We start from the raw sequence: 19,753 nt of genomic DNA, 5'->3' as shown, positions 1-19,753 counted from the left end.
AAAGTTGAATGTGCGCGCGTCCGCCGAGATGTGATTAATTGATTAGCCTACTTAAATACACCATGGGGCTATATTATCATCTCAGATTGTTTCAATAGGCTATATATACACTATATGGACAAAAGTAATCAGACGCCTGACCATTACACCAACAGGGACTGTAATGACATTGCATTCAAATACATATTTAAGGTAATACAGGAAGACCTAAACAGCATCCAAAAGTGGGCAGATACTTGGCAGATGACTTTCAATTTACATAAATGTAAAGTCTTGCATGTAGGAAATAAGAACCTTAGACAAGACTACTTCATGGGTGGAAAAAAACTAGAATGTGCTCAATTTGAAAAGGACTTGGGAGTAATGGTTGACCCAAGCTTAACAGGATCTAGGCAGTGTGCTGTAGCAGTAAAAAAGGCCAACAGGATGCTGGGATATATAGCCAAAAGTATTGAGTATAAATCTAAAGAGGTTATATTGAAATTATACACTGCCTTAGTCAGACCGCACCTGGAATACTGTGTGCAGTTCTGGGCACCGCACTATAAAAAAGATACCGAAGCTCTAGAAAAGGTTCAAAGAAGGGCAACTAAATTAGTTCCTGGCATGAAATATAAATGCTATGAGGAAAGACTCAAGTCACTTAACCTATTTAGACTAAGTGAGAGGACGCTTAGAGGTGATTTAATTGAGGTATTTAAATTTATAAAAGGAATCAATAAGGTTAACTATAATAGATTCTTTAGGGTGAGTTCAGTCTGTAAAACAAGAGGACATAAATGGAAACTAGTTAAGAGTAAGTTCCGCACTGATATAAGGAAATATTATTTTACACAAAGAGTTATCAATACATGGAATAGGTTGCCAGGTCATGTAGTTGAGGCAGAGACCCTTGCTGTGTTCAAGTCTAGACTTGATGCAGTTTTGGATACTCTTTAATTAAGAAATGGCGAGCTTAGTTGGGCCGAATGGCCTGTTCTCGTCATCATATGTTCTTATATACTTTAATATGGAGTTGGTCCCCCTTTTGCAGCTATAACAGCTTCCACTCTTCTTGGAAGGCTTTCCACAAGATTTTGGAGTGTTTCTGTGGGAATTTGTGCCCATTCATTCTGTAGAGCATTTATGAGGTCAGGCACTGATGTTGGACGAGAAGGCCTGGCTCACAATCTCCGTTCCAGTTCATCCCAAAGGTGCTCAATGGGGTTGAGGTCAGGGCTCTGTGCAGGCCAGTCAAGTTCTTCCACACCGAACTCATCAAACCATGTCTTTATAGTCCTTGCTTTGTGCACTGGGGCACAGTCATGTTGAATAGAAAAGTGCCTTCCTTAAACTGTTGCCACAAAGTTGGAAGCATAGCATTGTCCTAAATGCTTTTGTCCTTTTTTGTCAGTATAATATATATATATATATATATATATATATATATATTACAGACTGATTTTACCGTAGATTGTATGCCTATACAAATCGGCTACCTATCACCTGGTAGCGTGATTCCTAAGTCTCATAACACCCCCTCTCCCCTTGCCTTTTTTCCCATTCGGATCTACACTCATCTCATACATGGCCTCTCTGGAATCCAGATGGAAATCCGTCATAGCGACGGAGAACTTTAATCCCTGAGTCAGTTTTTATTTTCACTTTGTGCAGCTTGATTTTATTGTATTTCATGAAAAAGTGTTTTTCAGAGATGGAAGTTACTTGAGAAAAGGTTTTGTATTTTTTTCTATTTATTATTGCAGTTTTGCACAATAAATATTCTTAAAATACTTCTTACTAATACTACTTAAAATACACATATATGAAATATAAGAGTTAAGAGTACAGTAGTAGCTGCCATGCAGTTGCCACACCAGTGCTTTACCCTTTTATAAGCATTTATATTGAAATTTTAAGAAAAACGAATATACTGTGATATATACAATTACCGTCCATGCTTCAAATTATACCGTGATATAAATTTTAGGCCATACCATTCAGCCCTAATTTGGGTTACTGTCGGCTTCCTGTCAGCTTGGACCAGTCTGGCCATTCTCCTCTGACCTCTGTCATTAACAAGGCGTTTTCGCCCACAGAACAGCTGCTGCAACAATCATCCCACGGTCACTTAAATCAGATTTCCTACCCATTCTGATGTTTGGTCTGAACAGCAACTGAACCTCTTGACTAGGTCTTCGTGATTTTATGCATTGAGTTGCTGCCAGATGATTGGCTGATTAGATATTTGCATCACTGAGCAGGTGTACAGGTGTACCTAGTAAAGTGGTCACTGTTTGTGCAATTCTGCACAATTACATGACAAAGAAACTGGGTCATATTATTTGCCCCACTCTTACATTGCATTCAGATGTGGAGTCTTAGCATGCTTCCTCCCTCAATATACTTTTAAGGAAACAAATGCAGGTTGACAAGCCATGTATAGGTAACTGCCAAAATGAATGAGACACTTGAGTAAATGGGGGATGCAAAGTATATTGAAAGTAGATGCTTTCAGATAGGTGTGGCTCTGTAGCTAATTGAGCAGTTAATATCCAATCATGCTTAACATCATGTGTAAAAATGCTGAGAAGGCCCAGCTGCCTTTTATTTTGGCTAATATGACTAGAGGAAGAAAATTCAGTGACATTGAGAAAGGGTTGGTTCTTGGGGCACATTTGGCAAGAAGTTCGATGACAAAGACTGCTGTCGTGAGGTGATGTTGGCACTGAGGGAAAGACTTCATCAACTAGGGACAACTGTGGCCAAAAGTGCATACTCCTCAACTGTGCTGTCTATGTGTTGCTTCACGATGGAAGGCAAAACAGATGAGCAACTCTGAATCAGTTGACTACAAATATTAATCTAGGTCATGAGTAGGCAGCCTGCCGAGAACTCTACTGAGAGGGATACTGTGGTGGATTGCAGTGAATAAACCCCTTATTACCTGTAAAAAGGTACATATGTGGGTGAAGTTGTGCCTTCGAATTAAAGGTATACAAACTCTAGCTGGGAAGACATAATAAAAGTGTCATTGTTGTAGGCCGTTTAAGTAACCTCAAGTATGATTTGTAAACGTATGCTAGCTAAGCTGTTTGCTGTGAACTTTTTCTCCCATCACCAAGTTGGCCAGTGAGTTGACAAACAGTAAGGGGGAGAGGTGGGAGTTTTAAAATGTTCACTTTGGGACCCCATGCATCTGTATTCAGTGTGTGTCAGCGATGGCATTCTGTTACAAAATAGTTTGAGAGAAAAGGCACTGCTCAAATCTGTTACATGTTGGTTGCTGGTCACTGTAAGCATTTTAAGAGAGAAAATTGCTCATCAGCTAAGCAATCAATACATTATAGCTACGTCATTATTAAAAGTGAGATAGCTGGTTATTGCAGTCAGTCTGACTATTACATCATTATGTAGGTAGGTAAATAGCCAGGTAGGCAGCCATGCATTACGGCTAGGTATCAAGTTATTTTAACCAGATAGTTCAATATCAGTTAATCGATAGGCAGCTTGATAAATAGCTAGATAACTCATCATGTTATAGCTAGCTAATAGGTAATTGCTCAGTGTGTGGCTAGGCACCTGGAAACTAAAAGACTCTTTAGTTAGAAAGCTAATCCAACCTCATTTTGCATTATTTCTTAACAAGTTACCCTTCACAACTCATTAAGATCATTACCCCTAAAAATGATCTGATAACAGGTTATGACCATACGGCCTTCACCCACAATAGCACCTTGATACCTCTCTATTAACAAATGATACATTCACTAACCATGTACAAAAGGCATGGGAGGTGTTCTTAGAATTTAATGATACTGAAGACTGCACTCCATCTGTGTTTTGGGAGGCAGGTAAAAACTTTATGAGAGGCCACATAATATTCACAGCAAAAAACAAAGGACTACACTAAATGGTGAGGATCAAGTTAAAGACCGCGAGTTATCATCATCAGTAACAGAAGCAATGAAAACTACAAAAATCTCCTCCAGGCCAAATATGAATTAAATGAGTACATATTGGAAGAAACTCTGTTCTTGACCAAATCCAAACAAAAACATTTTGAGCTAGGGGAAAAACTAAACAATTAAAGAACAACATGGAAAAAACAGCTATTAATTTAACTAAGGGCCAAAAGAACAATAATGTGCAGCCTACAGGGGCGACAGTGGCTCAGGAGATAGAGCAGTCGACTGGGGATTGGAAGGTCCCTGGTTCGAATCTGGCTCATCCTGGCAGAGTGTCGAAGTGTCCTTGAGCAAGACACTGAACCCCCAACAGCTCCCAGTGGCCAGTTGGTAAGCCTGTATAGCAGCCTCTGCCACTAGTGCTTTGAGTACTCAAATGAGTAGAAAAGCGCTATATAAATGCAGTTCATTTACCATTTACCATTTTACAGGTAATCAATGGAATATTCAAGGAATAATACTCTGTTTTATACAAACGGTTGAACTCTCCTGATACAAACACTATGAACTTTTTTGTGAATAATATTGACCTCCCCATCCTAACAAAAGAACCCTGTTACTTTATATGCTCCACTTACTCTCCAAAAACTCAAATGTGGCCAATCTCATGCCAAATGGGATGAGAATCCCAAATAATCTCTAGGATTAGACCGGTACAGATTTACTAACATTTTCAGAGTGGTTGCCAATGTTAGAGAAATGTCTATACTCCCCCATCACATGAACACTGCACTTATTACTGTCATTTAAAAAAACACAAGGACAAATCACTCTACTGTAGCTACCCTGTCTTTTAAACTCTGACCTTAACATCAACTGCAAAGCAATAGCTATTCCTACAATAATCAGCCTTAATCAAACTGGTTTTATTTAAGGCAGCCATCCCCTATGAAAACATCTTGTCCTTTCTGTGCCTTGAAAGATTTTTGTTTTGGGCAGAACTTCCATCAATTGGATCAAAAGCCTCTATAACTATAACTCCCCATTTGCTTTTGTTACTACAAATAGGACAATATCAAACCATTCACCCTCACTACACAAGGATATCCCCTGTCACCTCTACTATTATTACTATTTATCAAACCTTAAGCATAATCCATTTGGCAGAGCAGCAACATACATGGAATAACAACAGGATGGATAAATCATAAAATCACCGGGGTACAGAAGGGAAACAATTGTAACCTTTGTTGTCTGAATACATCTGTATGATTAAGTTGTTTATTACAGCATGAGAATATAGATTACCTCCAATGTGGGGGTGGACCAAATTAATCCAGCCAAGCAACGCTGGCAACTTTATTTCCATAAAAGGATATTTTTATGGAAAATGTTACTGTGGTTGGTGAATTGATCATTGATATGGATGACAGGAAACCTTTTCCTAGAGTATCTATATGGCAGTTAGAGAGAATGTTTGGATCCTCAGCAACCTGCTCAGTAGTGAGTGCATGCAGTGTTGTGCATGAATGCATTAAAAGAGCGCGTTCATTGAACATGCTCATTTTTTCGGTGAACGGTGAACTTGAACATAACCGTTTGCAACTAAAGAATGTGAACTTGAGCTTGTTCAGGTTTGCATGAGATTCGGAATCCTTGGTTGTTTTAAAGTTATTGCTTGATGAATAAACATGGATGGCATTATTCCATACTTGAGATGTTTTTGTTAGTGCAACTCATCAGATAGACACCTTGACAGCTCGCAACCAACTGCCCATATCCCACGTAACAATCACTGCGCATGTAGACGTACACATAAAATAGATCCTGGACCAGCTCATTTAAAAAATGCAAGAAATGAACTGGGACTGTGAACTTGTTCAAAATTCAAAATTGTGAACTATGAACGTGAACTTGTTCATTTTAATCTGTGTGAACTGAACTTTGAGCTACCTCTTGTGAAGTGTGAACTTGCACAACACTGAGTGCATGTAGTTTGAGGTATAGTAGACCAACATAGCTACAACACTGAGACAGGTATTCAAATTGTGATATTCCTGTAAGTATACAGGTTAAGTTAAGAGCTGAGGTGAACTTCCTGTCATTTTCATATTTTTCCAACTATTGACTTTGGTTTAGAATTGTAACAAGGATTGGGTGAATGCCAAGATTGCAGGCCTTAATGGGATTGGAAAAGATTCCAATAAGCCATTTGATGATTTTGTCATGGAGGTGCTGCAGTCAAAAAAGAAATATTCTGAAGAAGTCTTCAGGATTCAGACATTTGAATGCAACTTTATTCCCCTTTTTCAATACTCCCAATAGCTTCCACTGTATGCACCCTGACCCCTTTCACTGTATACTCTCCAAGACCCACCCAGACCTGGTACAATATGCACTGTAACCCCATTGATCTATGCACCTTAACACCCATCAACGCATACACCTGTTACTATATAAACCCCACATTTGTCACTCTATACACCATAACTCTGTCCCTCTCCCTTCTCTTTATCCCGATAAGTAGCAGTTGGAGGGGGATTTGGAGACGCTGGCAGTTGTGACATACTCATCCCTCTCGGTGTCCCTGCTGGCTTTGCTGCTAACGGTGATAGTCCTCTCCTGCCTCCGAGGTCTGAAGTCCAACACCCGCAGCATCCACTCCAACATGGCTGCTGCCATCTTCCTCTCTGAGCTCGTCTTCTTGTTAGGCATCAACCAGACAGAGCAGCAGGTCTGTGTATGTCTGTGCGTGTGTGTGTGTGTGTGTGTGTGTGTTGTCTCTATGCCTGTTGTGTGTGTATTTATGTGAGAAGTTAATGAAATGATCATCGTGTCATTCTGTCCATTCTTGTGTGTTGACTGGTGTATAGCTCTCTCCCTGTATAGCTGTGAACTGATTGGTGTCTGTTGTAGTTACTGCGTGCTGACTGGTGTTTCTCTCTCTCTCAGTTCCTCTGCACTGTTATTGCAATCCTGCTTCATTACTTCTTCATGGCCACCTTTGCCTGGTTGTTTGTGGAAGGGCTGCACATCTACCGCATGCAGACGGAAGCACGTAACATCAACTACGGAACTATGAGGTTCTACCATGCTATAGGATGGGGTGTGCCAGCCATCATCACAGGTATTAAAATGACACTCCCAGAAATATTTCTCCTGAGACACTCTGAGACACACTGACTCAGAAATGCAATGTAATACACTGGGCCTAATTCTAATGGTGCCAGTTCTTTTAAAAAGGTAACATTTATTCAAACCTTTTTGACAGCAGTGCTAGTGTCAGGGTTTTATTTGCCTAAATAGTCCCACTGACACTGAGACATGCAGCTTTTACTGAGTCACAGTGAAATAAAGGCACATTGAAACATTCATTGCAGATGCCCATAAGTTTCATCAATAATCAAGAAGCAACTGCCAAGTCCACAGATGTCTGTCTCAGTGTAGGGTGCTTTGTGCCTTGGCTCAGCAATTTTGAAACACAGTGGTGGTTGTACTAAACCTGAGCTATTGGTTATGTTCTGGCATCATGCTCTTCAAAATATACAGAAGATATTAGCAAACTAGATGATCTGTACTTTGTAGTGGCAACTTAATACAAAGAGCAAAACATTTTTCCTAACTGATTTGGGTGTGTGTGTTTTTAACATTTCTTTTCTTTAAAATGTTGGTCTATTGAATGACTGATAACTCATGTGTTTTCAGTCTTCTTTGCTCCTTATGATATGTTTACTCTTAATAGTCCATACATTTTGTCTTTGAGTTTTTAATATACTTTAAAAGATCAAAGCAGCTGTTACTAATTGCTTATATTGATAGATAATCTTTAATCAGCCAGTCAAATTTTATTTGTTATAGAGCATTTTTACAATCAAGATTGTCACAAAACTGTACATGTAGCATAATGGATTTTCTAGATGTATTCAACAAAGCAGAAAACCCACAGCCAGTTGGGAAAATTATTCCCTGCCCCCAGGAAAAGGTGGAAGAGAAACTCCTGGAAAATCATCCCCAATATTATGCAATTATGGCTGGTTACTTTCAACGAATGGTAGCAAGATACATAATATACAACCATGGACCATGCCTGCCTGATAGTAAGTGACCACCTCCTCTCTCCAGGTCTGGCTGTGGGCCTAGATCCAGAGGGGTATGGGAACCCTGATTTCTGCTGGATTTCCATCCATGACAAGCTCATCTGGAGCTTCGCTGGACCCGTTGGCATTGTTATTGTGGTACTGCTAGTCTGTCTGGCTGCTTGTTTCGTTGTCTTTCCATCTGTTTTTTGTTAACTTACCTATGCTGTCCTCTGTCTGTCTACTACACAGTGTCAGTGCTGCCCTCTGTCTCCCTGCTGCTCTCTGTCTGCTGCTCTGTCTCAGTACTGCCCTGTCTGTCTACTACTCACTGTCTGTGCTGCCCTCTGTCTCCCTGCTTCTCTGTCTCAGCGATGCCCTCATCTGTCTGCTGCTCTGTCTCAGTGTTGCTCTCTGTCTGTCTGCTGCTCTGTCTCAGAGCTGCCCTGTCTGTCTACTACTTAGTGTCAGTGCTGCCCTCTGTCTCCCTGTTGGTCTGTCTCAGTGCTGCCCTTTGTGTTGCAGATGAATGGCGGGATGTTTTTGATTGTTGCGCGCATGTCCTGCAGTCCTACACAGAAGGAGACCAAGAAACAGTCAGTTTTGTGAGTATTTTAGAGGGAGAGATAAGAGTAAGTGTACATAATCTTTGTACCGCATAACCTAAACTTTCTGAAATTACTTCTGTAAAACTACTGATACAGTACATGCAGAATGAATACAGAACTGCATTCTAAATACATTCATATCCAGCTGTCTGCAAAGAGGAAACATATTTAATAGTTTATGCAATTAATGCAGTGTTGGTTTTTAGTTTGTCAGTAAACTAATTAAATTGCCATTGTATTTAAATTGGCATTGTTAAATTGGCAAATATTGAATATCTTATATCTTTGCTTTGTTTCAGATATTATTTTAAACAAATTCCTGTCTTCTTTCTCCAGCTGTTTTAATCCATCTGTCAGTTTTCCTCTGTATCCATTTTTCTGCTCCCTCCTTTTTAATCTTCTTTCTCCCCCACTCACTTTTTCTCTCTCCACAGTCCCACTATACGCAGCGCCATAATACTACTTCTCCTAGCCAGCTCCACCTGGTTTTTTGGTCTCATGGCTGTCAATAACAGTGTTCTGGCCTTCCACTATCTCTACACTGTGCTGTGTTGCCTGCAGGTACTTTGATGGATGAATGTGTGAGCATGGAGACTGTATGTCTTGTTTAAAAGATGTGGCAGTACTGGTGATGGTGGTGGTATGTATGTGTGTGTGTGCATCTTCTGTATGATCATAGAGTGTATCAACCGTTATGTCATGCCTTGAATACTTGAAATAAGGGTTTCTTCTGAGACAAATGCTAGTAATAACGATTAAATTACGCAATAACTAAAAGTGTAAAAATTCATTCCTAGTCTCATTGTAAAATTTTACATTAATGTTCACCTTTACCCCTTTTTCTTCTGATAGAACTTGGCTTGAAATAGCTTTAGCTGTCCACTTTATTAATCATTTTTGGAAATGTAAAAACCTGTAAAAATTGTCTTAACTCAGTTTTCTTTTCTACACTCATCTTTTGCAGCATCAAATTTTATGTCTCATGTGAATCAGAAGACCCTTAGCTACCTAGAGGTTCCACATTCCACTCATAGTTTGTATTTATAATGAACTACAGCTGTTCAAAGAACATGAAAAATTACATTTTATGAAAAACATGTCTGTGCTGAAAAGACTTCAGTAAATATAGATATGATATATAATCCATAGATATAAATAAAGTATAATATTTACTCCATGTCAGTAGCTCTTTTGTAGTGTCAAACACTCAAGTCTGATTTAGTTAATATGAGATGCAACCCAGCCTCTGTCCCCCACATTTGAACAGGTAAAATTCTGTTTAAAAGTGATGCAATCATTTCAAAAGTGATAAAAAGAGAGACTGCTATAATGGTACATGATCAGTGTCATGTGGTAATGTTGCATAGTCATAAGAAGCATGGCTTCAAAGATTGCAGGTTTGCTTCCCAGGTTGACAACTGCTGTTGTACCATTGAGCAAGGTAGTTAACCCAATCAATATCTGTACCCAATAATATCTGTAATCAATAATATCTAACTGTGTTTTATGGAAAACACGTAAAAGTCATAAGCTATGAAGGTCACCATAGTTTTTCTTTGTTTGCAGGGGTGAGGAAATATTGAAGGTAACATAACCTGCACAAGCATATATAAAAAGTTTTCTAAAGCAAAATACAGACAGTTGTTTGCAGCTCAACACATGAAATAAACAAATTAAAATGCAGTGTGTGAATTTCATGTATACAGATTAGTGAAAAATTAATAAGATAAGAAAGCTTTATTGTCATTGTTCATTGTTCAAACAAGTTACAGCACAGGGAGCTCGAAGCCATTACATTACATTATTGGCATTTAGCAGACGCTCTCATCCAGAGCGACTTACATCAATTACAGTTTTTTTTTTTTTACAGTGTTATCCATTTATACAGCTGGATATTTACTGAGGCAGTTGTGGGTTAAGTAGCTCAAGGGTACAGCAGTGGTGCCCCCGTGGGGAATCAAACCAGCAACCTTTTGGTTACAAGTCCTGCTCCTTTACCACTGTGCTACACTGCCGCCCATAGTCACTGTGTCTGTGCGTGCCGCCATCTTGAGCTTTTTTTCTTTGAACTGATCAGGGTAAATTTTGTTCATTGTAAGATGGCCTCTTATTGATATCCTTACTCAGAGTGGTGGAGCTTTTGTAAACGTGTACTGATGTGAACAATGTGTGCTTTGTGCCTGTGAGTAACCGTATCTGTGTGCACTGAAAGTGCTGTTGTTCTGAGCCTCTACATGAGCTCAGACTAAAAACTGTGCTCCCTTAAGATGGCTTTTTTGTTTGCCATAGCATGTAAATGAACTTCAGAGGTTCTTTGCACATGATTCATATTTGAAGTTTGGAGACCCTTCAACACCTTCCTCTTAAATCTTTCCTTAAGGGTTCTGTTTTGTCCCCTTATCTTGAGACTCATACTATTGGAGTCCTTCCATACACCATCTTACACATCATTGGAGTCATAAATTACATAAATGAGACTGCATAAATTACTCCCTCTTCATGCTTGCAGTGTGGCTTCAAACACAGACTGAGCCCTATAGCCCAGGTTTGAAACTATCCATGGCATTCAGTGAAAATTAGTGGGAGCTGACATCACTCTGCTCTCAACACCCTGGAACTCATGTGGGTGTCACTGTGCCTTGTTCAAGTCATTTGGGGTTTGCATCACCTTTGTGTGGCATGGAGAGAGTGTTCATGGCTGTCCTCTGATTCATACAGTGCTTCTTCTCTAGGGAGGGAGGAAGTTCCTTCATCTATAACTATTTTATTCTGTTGGAGATCTCTTAGTGTGGTTATGTGTGTCTGTGTGGTGATGTTTGTGTCTTTTCTCCAGGGTGTGATGGTTCTGCTGTAGTGTGTGTGTGTGAGTGGTGATACTTTGTCTTATCTCCAGGGTATGATGGTGCTGCAGGGGTGTGTGTGTGTGAGTGGTGATGCTTTGTCTTGTCTCCAGGGTGTGGTGGTTCTCCTGGTGTTCTGCCTGCTGAATGCAGAGGTGCAAGAGGCTTGGAAACTCTCGTGTATGGGAAAGAAGAGTCCAACTGAGGATCCACCCCACACCACCCAGATCACTGTGAGCTGGCATCCAACAGTACACTTCACCCCATCTACATCACACAATGCACCTTATAAACCTGTATTCCACTTTGCATTTGCTTTGACCACAGCTCATTTGCCCATCATCAATGAAGTAATCTGATGTTTTGAAAGGTGTTTCTTCCTTTCAGTCAACTTAATGCTCACAACTTTCCCAGCTTCGAAAAACAGGTCACTGAGGCAAACACTCTTTCCCTTTCTCCCTTTCTCTGCCACCCTTGTAAATGTCCAGGGTCCAAACCCCTACAATAGTGCTTCCTTGCTGGAACAGAGTGGATTGCATCGCATCACCTTAGGAACCTCCACTATATCCTCAGTCAGCAGTGCAAGGTGAGTCCTCAGGAATGGTGCTGAGGTTACATGATGCTCTTAGTACAGAATGGCTTTAAGATGGAGCGGGGTTGATTGGGAAGGAAATCTGTCTTCACTTCACTCACATGTTACTCCATTAAATCTACACCTAAGGCATATGGGGTAGGGTAGGGGTGGAAAAGAAAAATAAATGGCACAGAGGGATAATTGCAACGCTTTGATTCCTTTGAATCCCACTTTGCAGAGAGAATCTTCTGGCCAGACAGACCCTGGAGCAGAACCTGCTGAGTCACACTGGTGCCACTGACCTCGATGTGGCCATGTTCCACCGGGATGGAGGTACTTGCATACACATGTAAAGATAAACACACAATACAATACTAACTTACTATCCATAAATCCACATGGAAGGTAAGAAGACAGTGATATTCTTCCATTGTCAAATTTTGAAAATTTGAGTAAGCTGCATTGATTTAGATTGGTATCAACAATTCCAATGAACTATTCTCAGTATAATCAATCAATCAATTTGAATTTGTTATAGTGCATTTTTAGAATGGATATTATCACAAAGTGCTGAACGTAGTCTATAGTACATTTTCCAGAGGTAATCAAAAACCTGCAAACCCAGGGCCAATTGTGAAAAAAGGGAAATTATTGCAAGGCCCTAGAAAAATGCAGTTGAGACACAACTAGCAAACAATGAAATGTTAATGGTGGAATGGCATGAAAAATGCATCAGTTCATTGGTTCATTCCAAATCTAGAGGCAGTTGATTGATGAGGGAGGGCATGGTCAGCTCAAGCCATCAGCGGGACCCTCTATTCAGCAGTAGCCAGGGCAGGGATGTCCTGAGTTTTACAGTGCAGCAATGGGCCAGACATCTTATGTTTTGAACCCTGTAAATATTAATAAGCTGGGGGCAAGGTTGCAGAAGGAGTTGCTGGCTGGAGAGGTGGAGAGAAGGTTGTGGTTAGAATAGGTTAACCAGGATAGGTTAACCATTTGGGTGACGTATGTAATTCAGCGCAATACTGTAGCCACAGCAAAGATAATCTTTGGAAGCATACAAAAGGAGTTTACCATAGCCTCAAGACACTCTACTCCTCCTCAACATTCATCTTGAGTGTAGACCTACTAGAAAGACAGGTTTTCAATCCAGACTGAAAAGCTGAGATTGTGGGGCTCCCAAATAGCTTTTTGCTTTAAATTCAAGCTGAACTGTATGGCCTGGAGTTTATCCAAGCCATGTCATCAGCTGATGATGACCGGGAGCCCACAGTGATATAACAAATTGAATGTATCAGTGTTTGAATGTATCAGAGGATTGCATTCACAACACCTTATGCTCCTGCATGAATACAATATTTGCCACAGTGGGAGATGACATTGTCTGACTGACCATTCCAAAAAATAAAAGGGAAAAAGCATGAAAAACACATAATAAAATACATAATTTGGCATATGACAATAGGCTGTTCCATGAAAGAGGTGTGAAAAATCTCTACCACCAGCTTTGTTTTTTTTCTATTTTTGTAACCACCAACATCAAAGGAGACATCCTGACCCACTGTAACCCCAACCTGTTAGTTGTAAGTATGTTCTGGATGGCTGAAAGACAGTCAAGGTTGAACACAAAATTTACCATGGTGCTACAGGTTTTTTGGGACAAGTGAAAGTCATGATATTGTTATTGATAAGATATTGTTGGAGTTTAAAAAAGCTAGAAATAGATGCTGTAACTGCTTGGTGCCCTACATCATTTGTTTGCATGCCTTTACACTTTATCTAATCAGTGCTTCACTCACATTACCCACTCACATTGTGAGTGAATGAATGAGTTGAAAATGTTTTACCCCACCCTTCCTTGCTCCCTATCACCCCCCCCCCCCCCTCCTTCAGGTGAGGACTCCGACTCAGACTCTGACCTCTCTCAGGATGAGGAGCATAGTCTGTCCATTCCATCCTCTGAAAGTGAGGACAATGTTCGTCTCCGTGGTCGCATTCAAAGAAAGTTCAAACGTTCCAATCACAGTGAGAGGCTGCTCACAGAACCCACCCATAATGGCACCAAAGGTACACTCAAAGATTCATTCTCTCCCACAAACACAAAAACACACACAGACTCTCGCACACACGTGTATTGACCTCCACAAGCAGGAAGGTGGCTATAAAAGAATTCACAAAAAGCTTAAATGTACCACATTTTACTGGAGTATTCATTATGATGAAAGGTAATGCTACTCTTAAGGCTAGCCTCTTCCAGAAAGAGAATACATGTCTATCTTTCCACCATCAGCTGTGAAATGAGTGGTTCCAAAAAATGGCATCTTCAGGTTACAAATTGTCAAAAAGAAACAGGCAAAGTGTCTAAGAGTTTCAAGGAGAAGGCTTTTCTCAAGAAAAAACACACTACAAATTGTTACACTCTTAATTTCTGCAACCTCTGGTCAACTTGCCATCCCTATCCGAAAGGTCCACCTTCTCAGTCACATCTGTTCTGTACTCAGTCCCCCAGTAGTGGAGTAAGCTCCCCACAACAGTCATAATTGCTGAATCACTGTCCATCTTACCTCACAGCCTGAAAACCCACCTCAACACTGAACATTCATGCTAGATCCTCAAATACTTTTGTTATATCATCAAACTTCCTCTTGCACCTGCTGTTGCACCTAACAGAACATGACATGTTGTGTTGTGACTCTTACTATTGGGTTGAGTGATTTAATATTGTTGCTGCTCTTAACTTAACCTTCTTGTACGTACTTTTGTATGTTGCTCTAGATAAGACCTTGTGCGAATTGACTCAATGTGAAAATAAATGAAATTTTGCCACTCTGTCTCTGAATGACAATGGGAAGCATGGAAATAGTGATAGTGGATGTGCTCCTTAGCTTTTTAGTTTGACATAATAAGGAGAAGTATAAGAAATATAAGAAAATAACTCATTTCTTCTATGAAATATTGTGGAGGGGTTATTATATTTTGAGATTGTTTTGCATCTGTGGGTCCTGGAACCCTTGATAAGATAAAAGGAGTTATGAACTCCCAACATGGAACAGACGATATACTAAGCCAAACTTGGTTCCCTCTGCCACACAGTTCAAACTCAATGAGTTCAATGAAATGTTTATGTTTAAATTTAAGAAAGCAGCTCACAAACAAAAACCAAAAGAGCAGAAGAACATAGAGAAACCTGCCGGGGGAATGGTCAAATGGTCTTATAAAACACTAACGGATGCATCTGGTGCAATTCATTCCAGAATAGGATTTACAAAATTATTACAGGGATGTGAATAAATGTGACCCTTATGTTTTCTGGAATCCCTTATTTGTGAACAATCTGAAATGCTTCAATGCAGTACTTCCTTAAGCAGAAAAAATGATGAAAATTGTACAATAAGTATGTTTTTTCTACTATTACATGGTATTTATGGTATGGTATGTATTTCAAACTATACACTCAGTGACCACTTTATTAGGTACATCTCTCTAATACTGGGTAGGACGCCCCTTTGTCCCCAGAACGGCCTGAATTCTTTGTGGCATGGATTCAACAAGATGCTAGAAAGATTCCTTAGAGATTCTGCTCCATGCTGACATGATAGCATCATGCAGTTGCTGCAGATTTGACAGCTGCACACTCATGCTGCGAATGTCCCGTTCCACCACATCCCAAAGGTGCTCTATTGGATTGAGATCTGGTGACTGTGCAGGCCACTGGAGTACACTGAACTCATTGTCATGTTCCTGGAACCAGTTTGAGATGACGTGTGCTTTGTGGCATGGCGCATTATCCTGGTGGAAGTAGCCATTAGAAGATGGGTAGACTGTGATTATAAAGGGATGCACATGGTCAGCAACAATACTCAGGTACGCTCTGTCATTTAAACAATCCTCAGTTGGTATTAAGGTGCCTAATGTGTGCCAAGAAAATGTTCCCCACACCATTACACCACCTGCAGCCTGAACCGTTGACACAAGGCAGGATGAATCCATGGATTCATGTTGTTTATGCCAAATTCTGACCCTACCATCTGCATGTCGCAGTAGAAATTGAGATTCATGAGACCAGGTGATGTTTTTCCAATACTACCATCCAGTTTTGGTGAGCCTGTGCCCACTTTAGCCTCAGTTTCCTGTTCTTAGCTGACAGGAATGGTACCCGGAGGGGTCTTCTGCTGCTGTAGCCCATCCACCTCAATGTTTGACGTGTCGTATTTTCAGAAATGCTTTTCTGCATAGCACTGTTGTAACGTGTGGTTGTTTGGGTTACTGTTGCTTTCCTGTCAGCTTGGACCAGTCTGGCCATTCTCCTCTGACCTCTGTCATTAACAAGGCGTTTTTGCCCACAGAACTGCTGCTCACTAGTTTTTTTTGTTTTTCGCACCAATCACTATACACTCTACAGACTGTTGTGCGTGAAAAATCCCAGGAGATGAGCAGTTTCTGAGATACTCAAACCACCCTGTCTGGCACCAACAATCATCACACGGTCACTTAAATCAGATTTCCTACCCATTCTGATGTTTGGTCTGAACAGCAACTGAATCTCTTGACTCAGTCTTCATGATTTTATGCATTGAGTTGGTGCCAGACGATTGGCTAATTAGATATTTGCATCAATGATGCAAACAGGTGTACAGGTGTACCTAATAAAGTGGTCACTGAGTGTATATGTTCTTGTGAAGCCATAAGCTAAGCATATTTTTTGGTCTATTTAGTATTCACCATTTGATTGCTTCATAAACAAATAGGTGCTGTGACCATTTTCATAGCATTTTCTTATCAACAAATTGAATGAATCGAATATGGTTCTTGTATTATTTGCTTGGAGTTCAATGACTTTTGATCCAGAGAGTTTTTTTTTCTTTCTGGGGGTATAAGATCTAGATGGGAATGACCTACTCTCCTATTGGCCAGCACTAGAGGAGTGTGAGGCTCACTCACTACAGAAGTGGGGATCAGAACGCCGCCTAGGAGCTGACTACAGCAAGGACGCTGCTAACAACAACCAGCCTGATGCAGCTCTGACCAGTGGAGATGAGAGTGGGCTAACACAGCCCCACCGGCACCGCAAGGGTACACACACACACACACACACACACACACACACACACACACACGCACACACACACAGTGTGTAACTCCCTTTTCTGTACCTCTAGGGATTCTGAAGAATCGTTTGGGCTGCCCCCCAGCTCTACAGGGTCTTTCCTCCATGGGCCGTGTCCCGAGTGAGCTCTCCTGGTACAGAACCTCTACACTGGGTCACCGGGCAGTGCCAGCTGCCTCATATGGACGCATGTACTCTGGAACAGGCTCTCTATCTCAGCCTGCCTCCCGCTATTCCTCCCGCGAACATTTAGATACATTGACAAGGCGTCAGATCTCTCGTGACCCTCTTGGCAGACAGACAGGGGGTGGGTCGCGGGATCGCCTAGAGCACGCCCTTCCTAGTCAACACGGCTCACGGGATAACATTGACCTGCTGCCACGGAGACGTGAGCTAGGTGTGGAGCGAGCATCCCGGGAGAATCTCACAAGCTCTCGGGACAAACTGGATTGCTCCATGTATGCATCCCGTGAGGACCTGGAGGTGGTGCACCCACAGCTTCACACTCTCACACAACGGCAGACCTCACGGGAAAACTTGGGGGGGGCACTGGGGAGCAATCGATCTCGGGAGCAGCTGGAGACTAATGGAGGTGGGGGGGCAGCTCCGTGCAGAGAGTGGCTCCGCACTCTACCCCCCCGCCAGGTCTCACACCCTGAACAGCCCCATCCCCCCTCTCCCCCACCCCCCATTGCAGAACAGCTGGAGCCTCAGGACCCTCCCCCTCGACGTGGCAGGCTGGACTCTGCCCCTCCCTGTAGGTATCCTTCACCTGCCCCGCCCAGTCGACACCCATCAAATGAGCACCTGGACATCCTCTCCTCCATCCTGGCCTCCTTCAGCTCCTCTGTGCTCGTGCCCCTCACACCCCCCCCACTCGGACCCTCCCCCTCTCCCCCTCACTCTGCTACCTCCCACAGCATCTCCGAAATGTCTCCGGACTCTGAGTAAGTTCAGCTCCCACTCACTCTTCCATGTCTCTTCATCCTTTGTTTCCTGTTCTTATTTGCTTCATCTGTTCCTCTGAAACCCTGTTTCAACCACCTGTGTTGGATATTCTAATAAAAAGTATTTATAGAACCCAGTAGCTGAAATTGGTTATGTGTCTGTGCCTGTGCCTCTGTGTGTGTGGGTGGATGTGTGGGTGGGTGTGGATGTGTGGTGTGGTGTTGTATGTTTATTATTGGATCGATGTATGCGAACATAATTATGTTGTAAATATATATGTTCTGTATCCTTGCATATGTCTTGGACACCTGTGTAAGTGACTTGCTGTCTTTCTGTCTTTGTCCAGAGTCAACAGAAGTGAAGCACAGTCTTGATGACACACTTTGTATCCCAGTGAGAAGCACAGCAAAGTGACAAGCAGGACAGGGCCTGAAGAGCTCACAAGACTACTTAAGCATTCTGCGATTTAGGAGGACATCTGGGCACCACAACTGAAAGGAAGTGAGCATTAAGGAGCAAGGAATGCGGATGGGGGTTTGGCTTTGAGAAATAGAAAAATAAAAGATAGGAGGGAGGTACCATCTTCAGCTTAGTGACTTTTGACCTGGAGCTTCAGACAGGAAGGAAATGGGTATCAGTTTAGACAAACATGTAAATATGTTTTTTATATAAATTTTGTATCTTTTTCATCAGAGAAAAAAATCATTTCTATTGTGTTGTTTTTAAATCTGAAGAAATTGTCCAGATGAGGGTGTGAGAGAGGCATGTTATGGCATCTGCTTCCTCTATTAAAAATCATTACACTGACTCTGTAACCATATTATGGCTGTTTAAGCATAACCCTTCTGTAACCTCAGCACAACCATCTATTGACTACATCTCTGTATAGCTGATCTCATTGTCACCAGGGCAGCACTGTGGACTGTGTGTGTGTGTGTTTGCAATGATTTGCCGGTAATTGCTAATGTCACTCTCTTTCTAACAAGCGTAGCAATGACGTCTTTGGAGCCAAACAAATGCCTTGGGGTGGTGGTTTCCATTTTTCGTGTATGAGAGTGAAAGCACTGCTGTCACATAACCTTAGATTGAACAAACGAGGTGCATTTGGAATAAATACTGTGCATGTAAATACCTAGACAGTATGGATGTTTTGTTAATTTGTACTTTCATCCATAATTCTGGTCTGAATGCAATCAAAGTTAGAGTGGGTATTCAGTACAAATCCATTATAAAAAGAGTTTAAAAATATGGAAAATAAAACAATTCTATTAAGCAAAATGATGCTGTAATATTTAAAAACTTATGTTTGTGATGATATTGTCATTTTACACAAGCAGATATGATGCATTTGGACTACAGAACTGCATTTTCATTTCTATTACCAAGCTGGCAACTGTGATGCAGAGATGCAAGAATGCAGTTTGTGAAACTATTTAGTAATAACGAAACACTGTTGTCTTATATGTGGCATTCTGTTTTTTGAAATACTTAATACTGTACACTACTTTAAACAGCTTAATAGGCCTTGTCTCTTTAAAGGCTGGGTTGCAATCTGAGGGGAACATTGCTTTGAATTTTGCATGTTAGGGGCAACTATGGAGAAAGGGGTTTGGTTGGGGTATCTCCAGTGTTAGCCCCACCTCAGCTGAGTATTTATATTCATATCAAATACTACAGACAACATGGGAATATCACTCCACCCTATAGATC

General features: G+C 41.2%; 1 protein-coding gene across 1 annotated transcript in view; it reads left to right on the top strand.

Moving 5' to 3' along the window:
- Window positions 1–19,162, top strand: part of celsr3 (cadherin, EGF LAG seven-pass G-type receptor 3) — an 81,540-nt gene extending 62,378 nt beyond the window's left edge. Inside the window, 12 exon segments of the mRNA XM_036532664.1 lie at window positions 6,415–6,621; window positions 6,840–7,014; window positions 8,010–8,122; window positions 8,489–8,568; window positions 9,006–9,132; window positions 11,525–11,644; window positions 11,900–11,997; window positions 12,224–12,318; window positions 13,882–14,055; window positions 16,867–17,061; window positions 17,148–18,042; window positions 18,390–19,162. Coding sequence (XP_036388557.1) covers window positions 6,415–6,621; window positions 6,840–7,014; window positions 8,010–8,122; window positions 8,489–8,568; window positions 9,006–9,132; window positions 11,525–11,644; window positions 11,900–11,997; window positions 12,224–12,318; window positions 13,882–14,055; window positions 16,867–17,061; window positions 17,148–18,042; window positions 18,390–18,417 — 2,307 coding nt within the window. The 3' untranslated portion in view covers window positions 18,418–19,162.
- The last annotated feature ends 591 nt before the right edge of the window (window positions 19,163–19,753 follow it).

The sequence above is a fragment of the Megalops cyprinoides genome, chromosome 7 (genome assembly GCF_013368585.1).
Source record: "Megalops cyprinoides isolate fMegCyp1 chromosome 7, fMegCyp1.pri, whole genome shotgun sequence".
Classification (NCBI taxonomy): Eukaryota; Metazoa; Chordata; class Actinopteri; order Elopiformes; family Megalopidae; genus Megalops; species Megalops cyprinoides.
The sequence above is the reverse complement of the archived record's forward strand: the minus strand, read 5'-3'. Positions and strand labels throughout refer to the sequence as shown.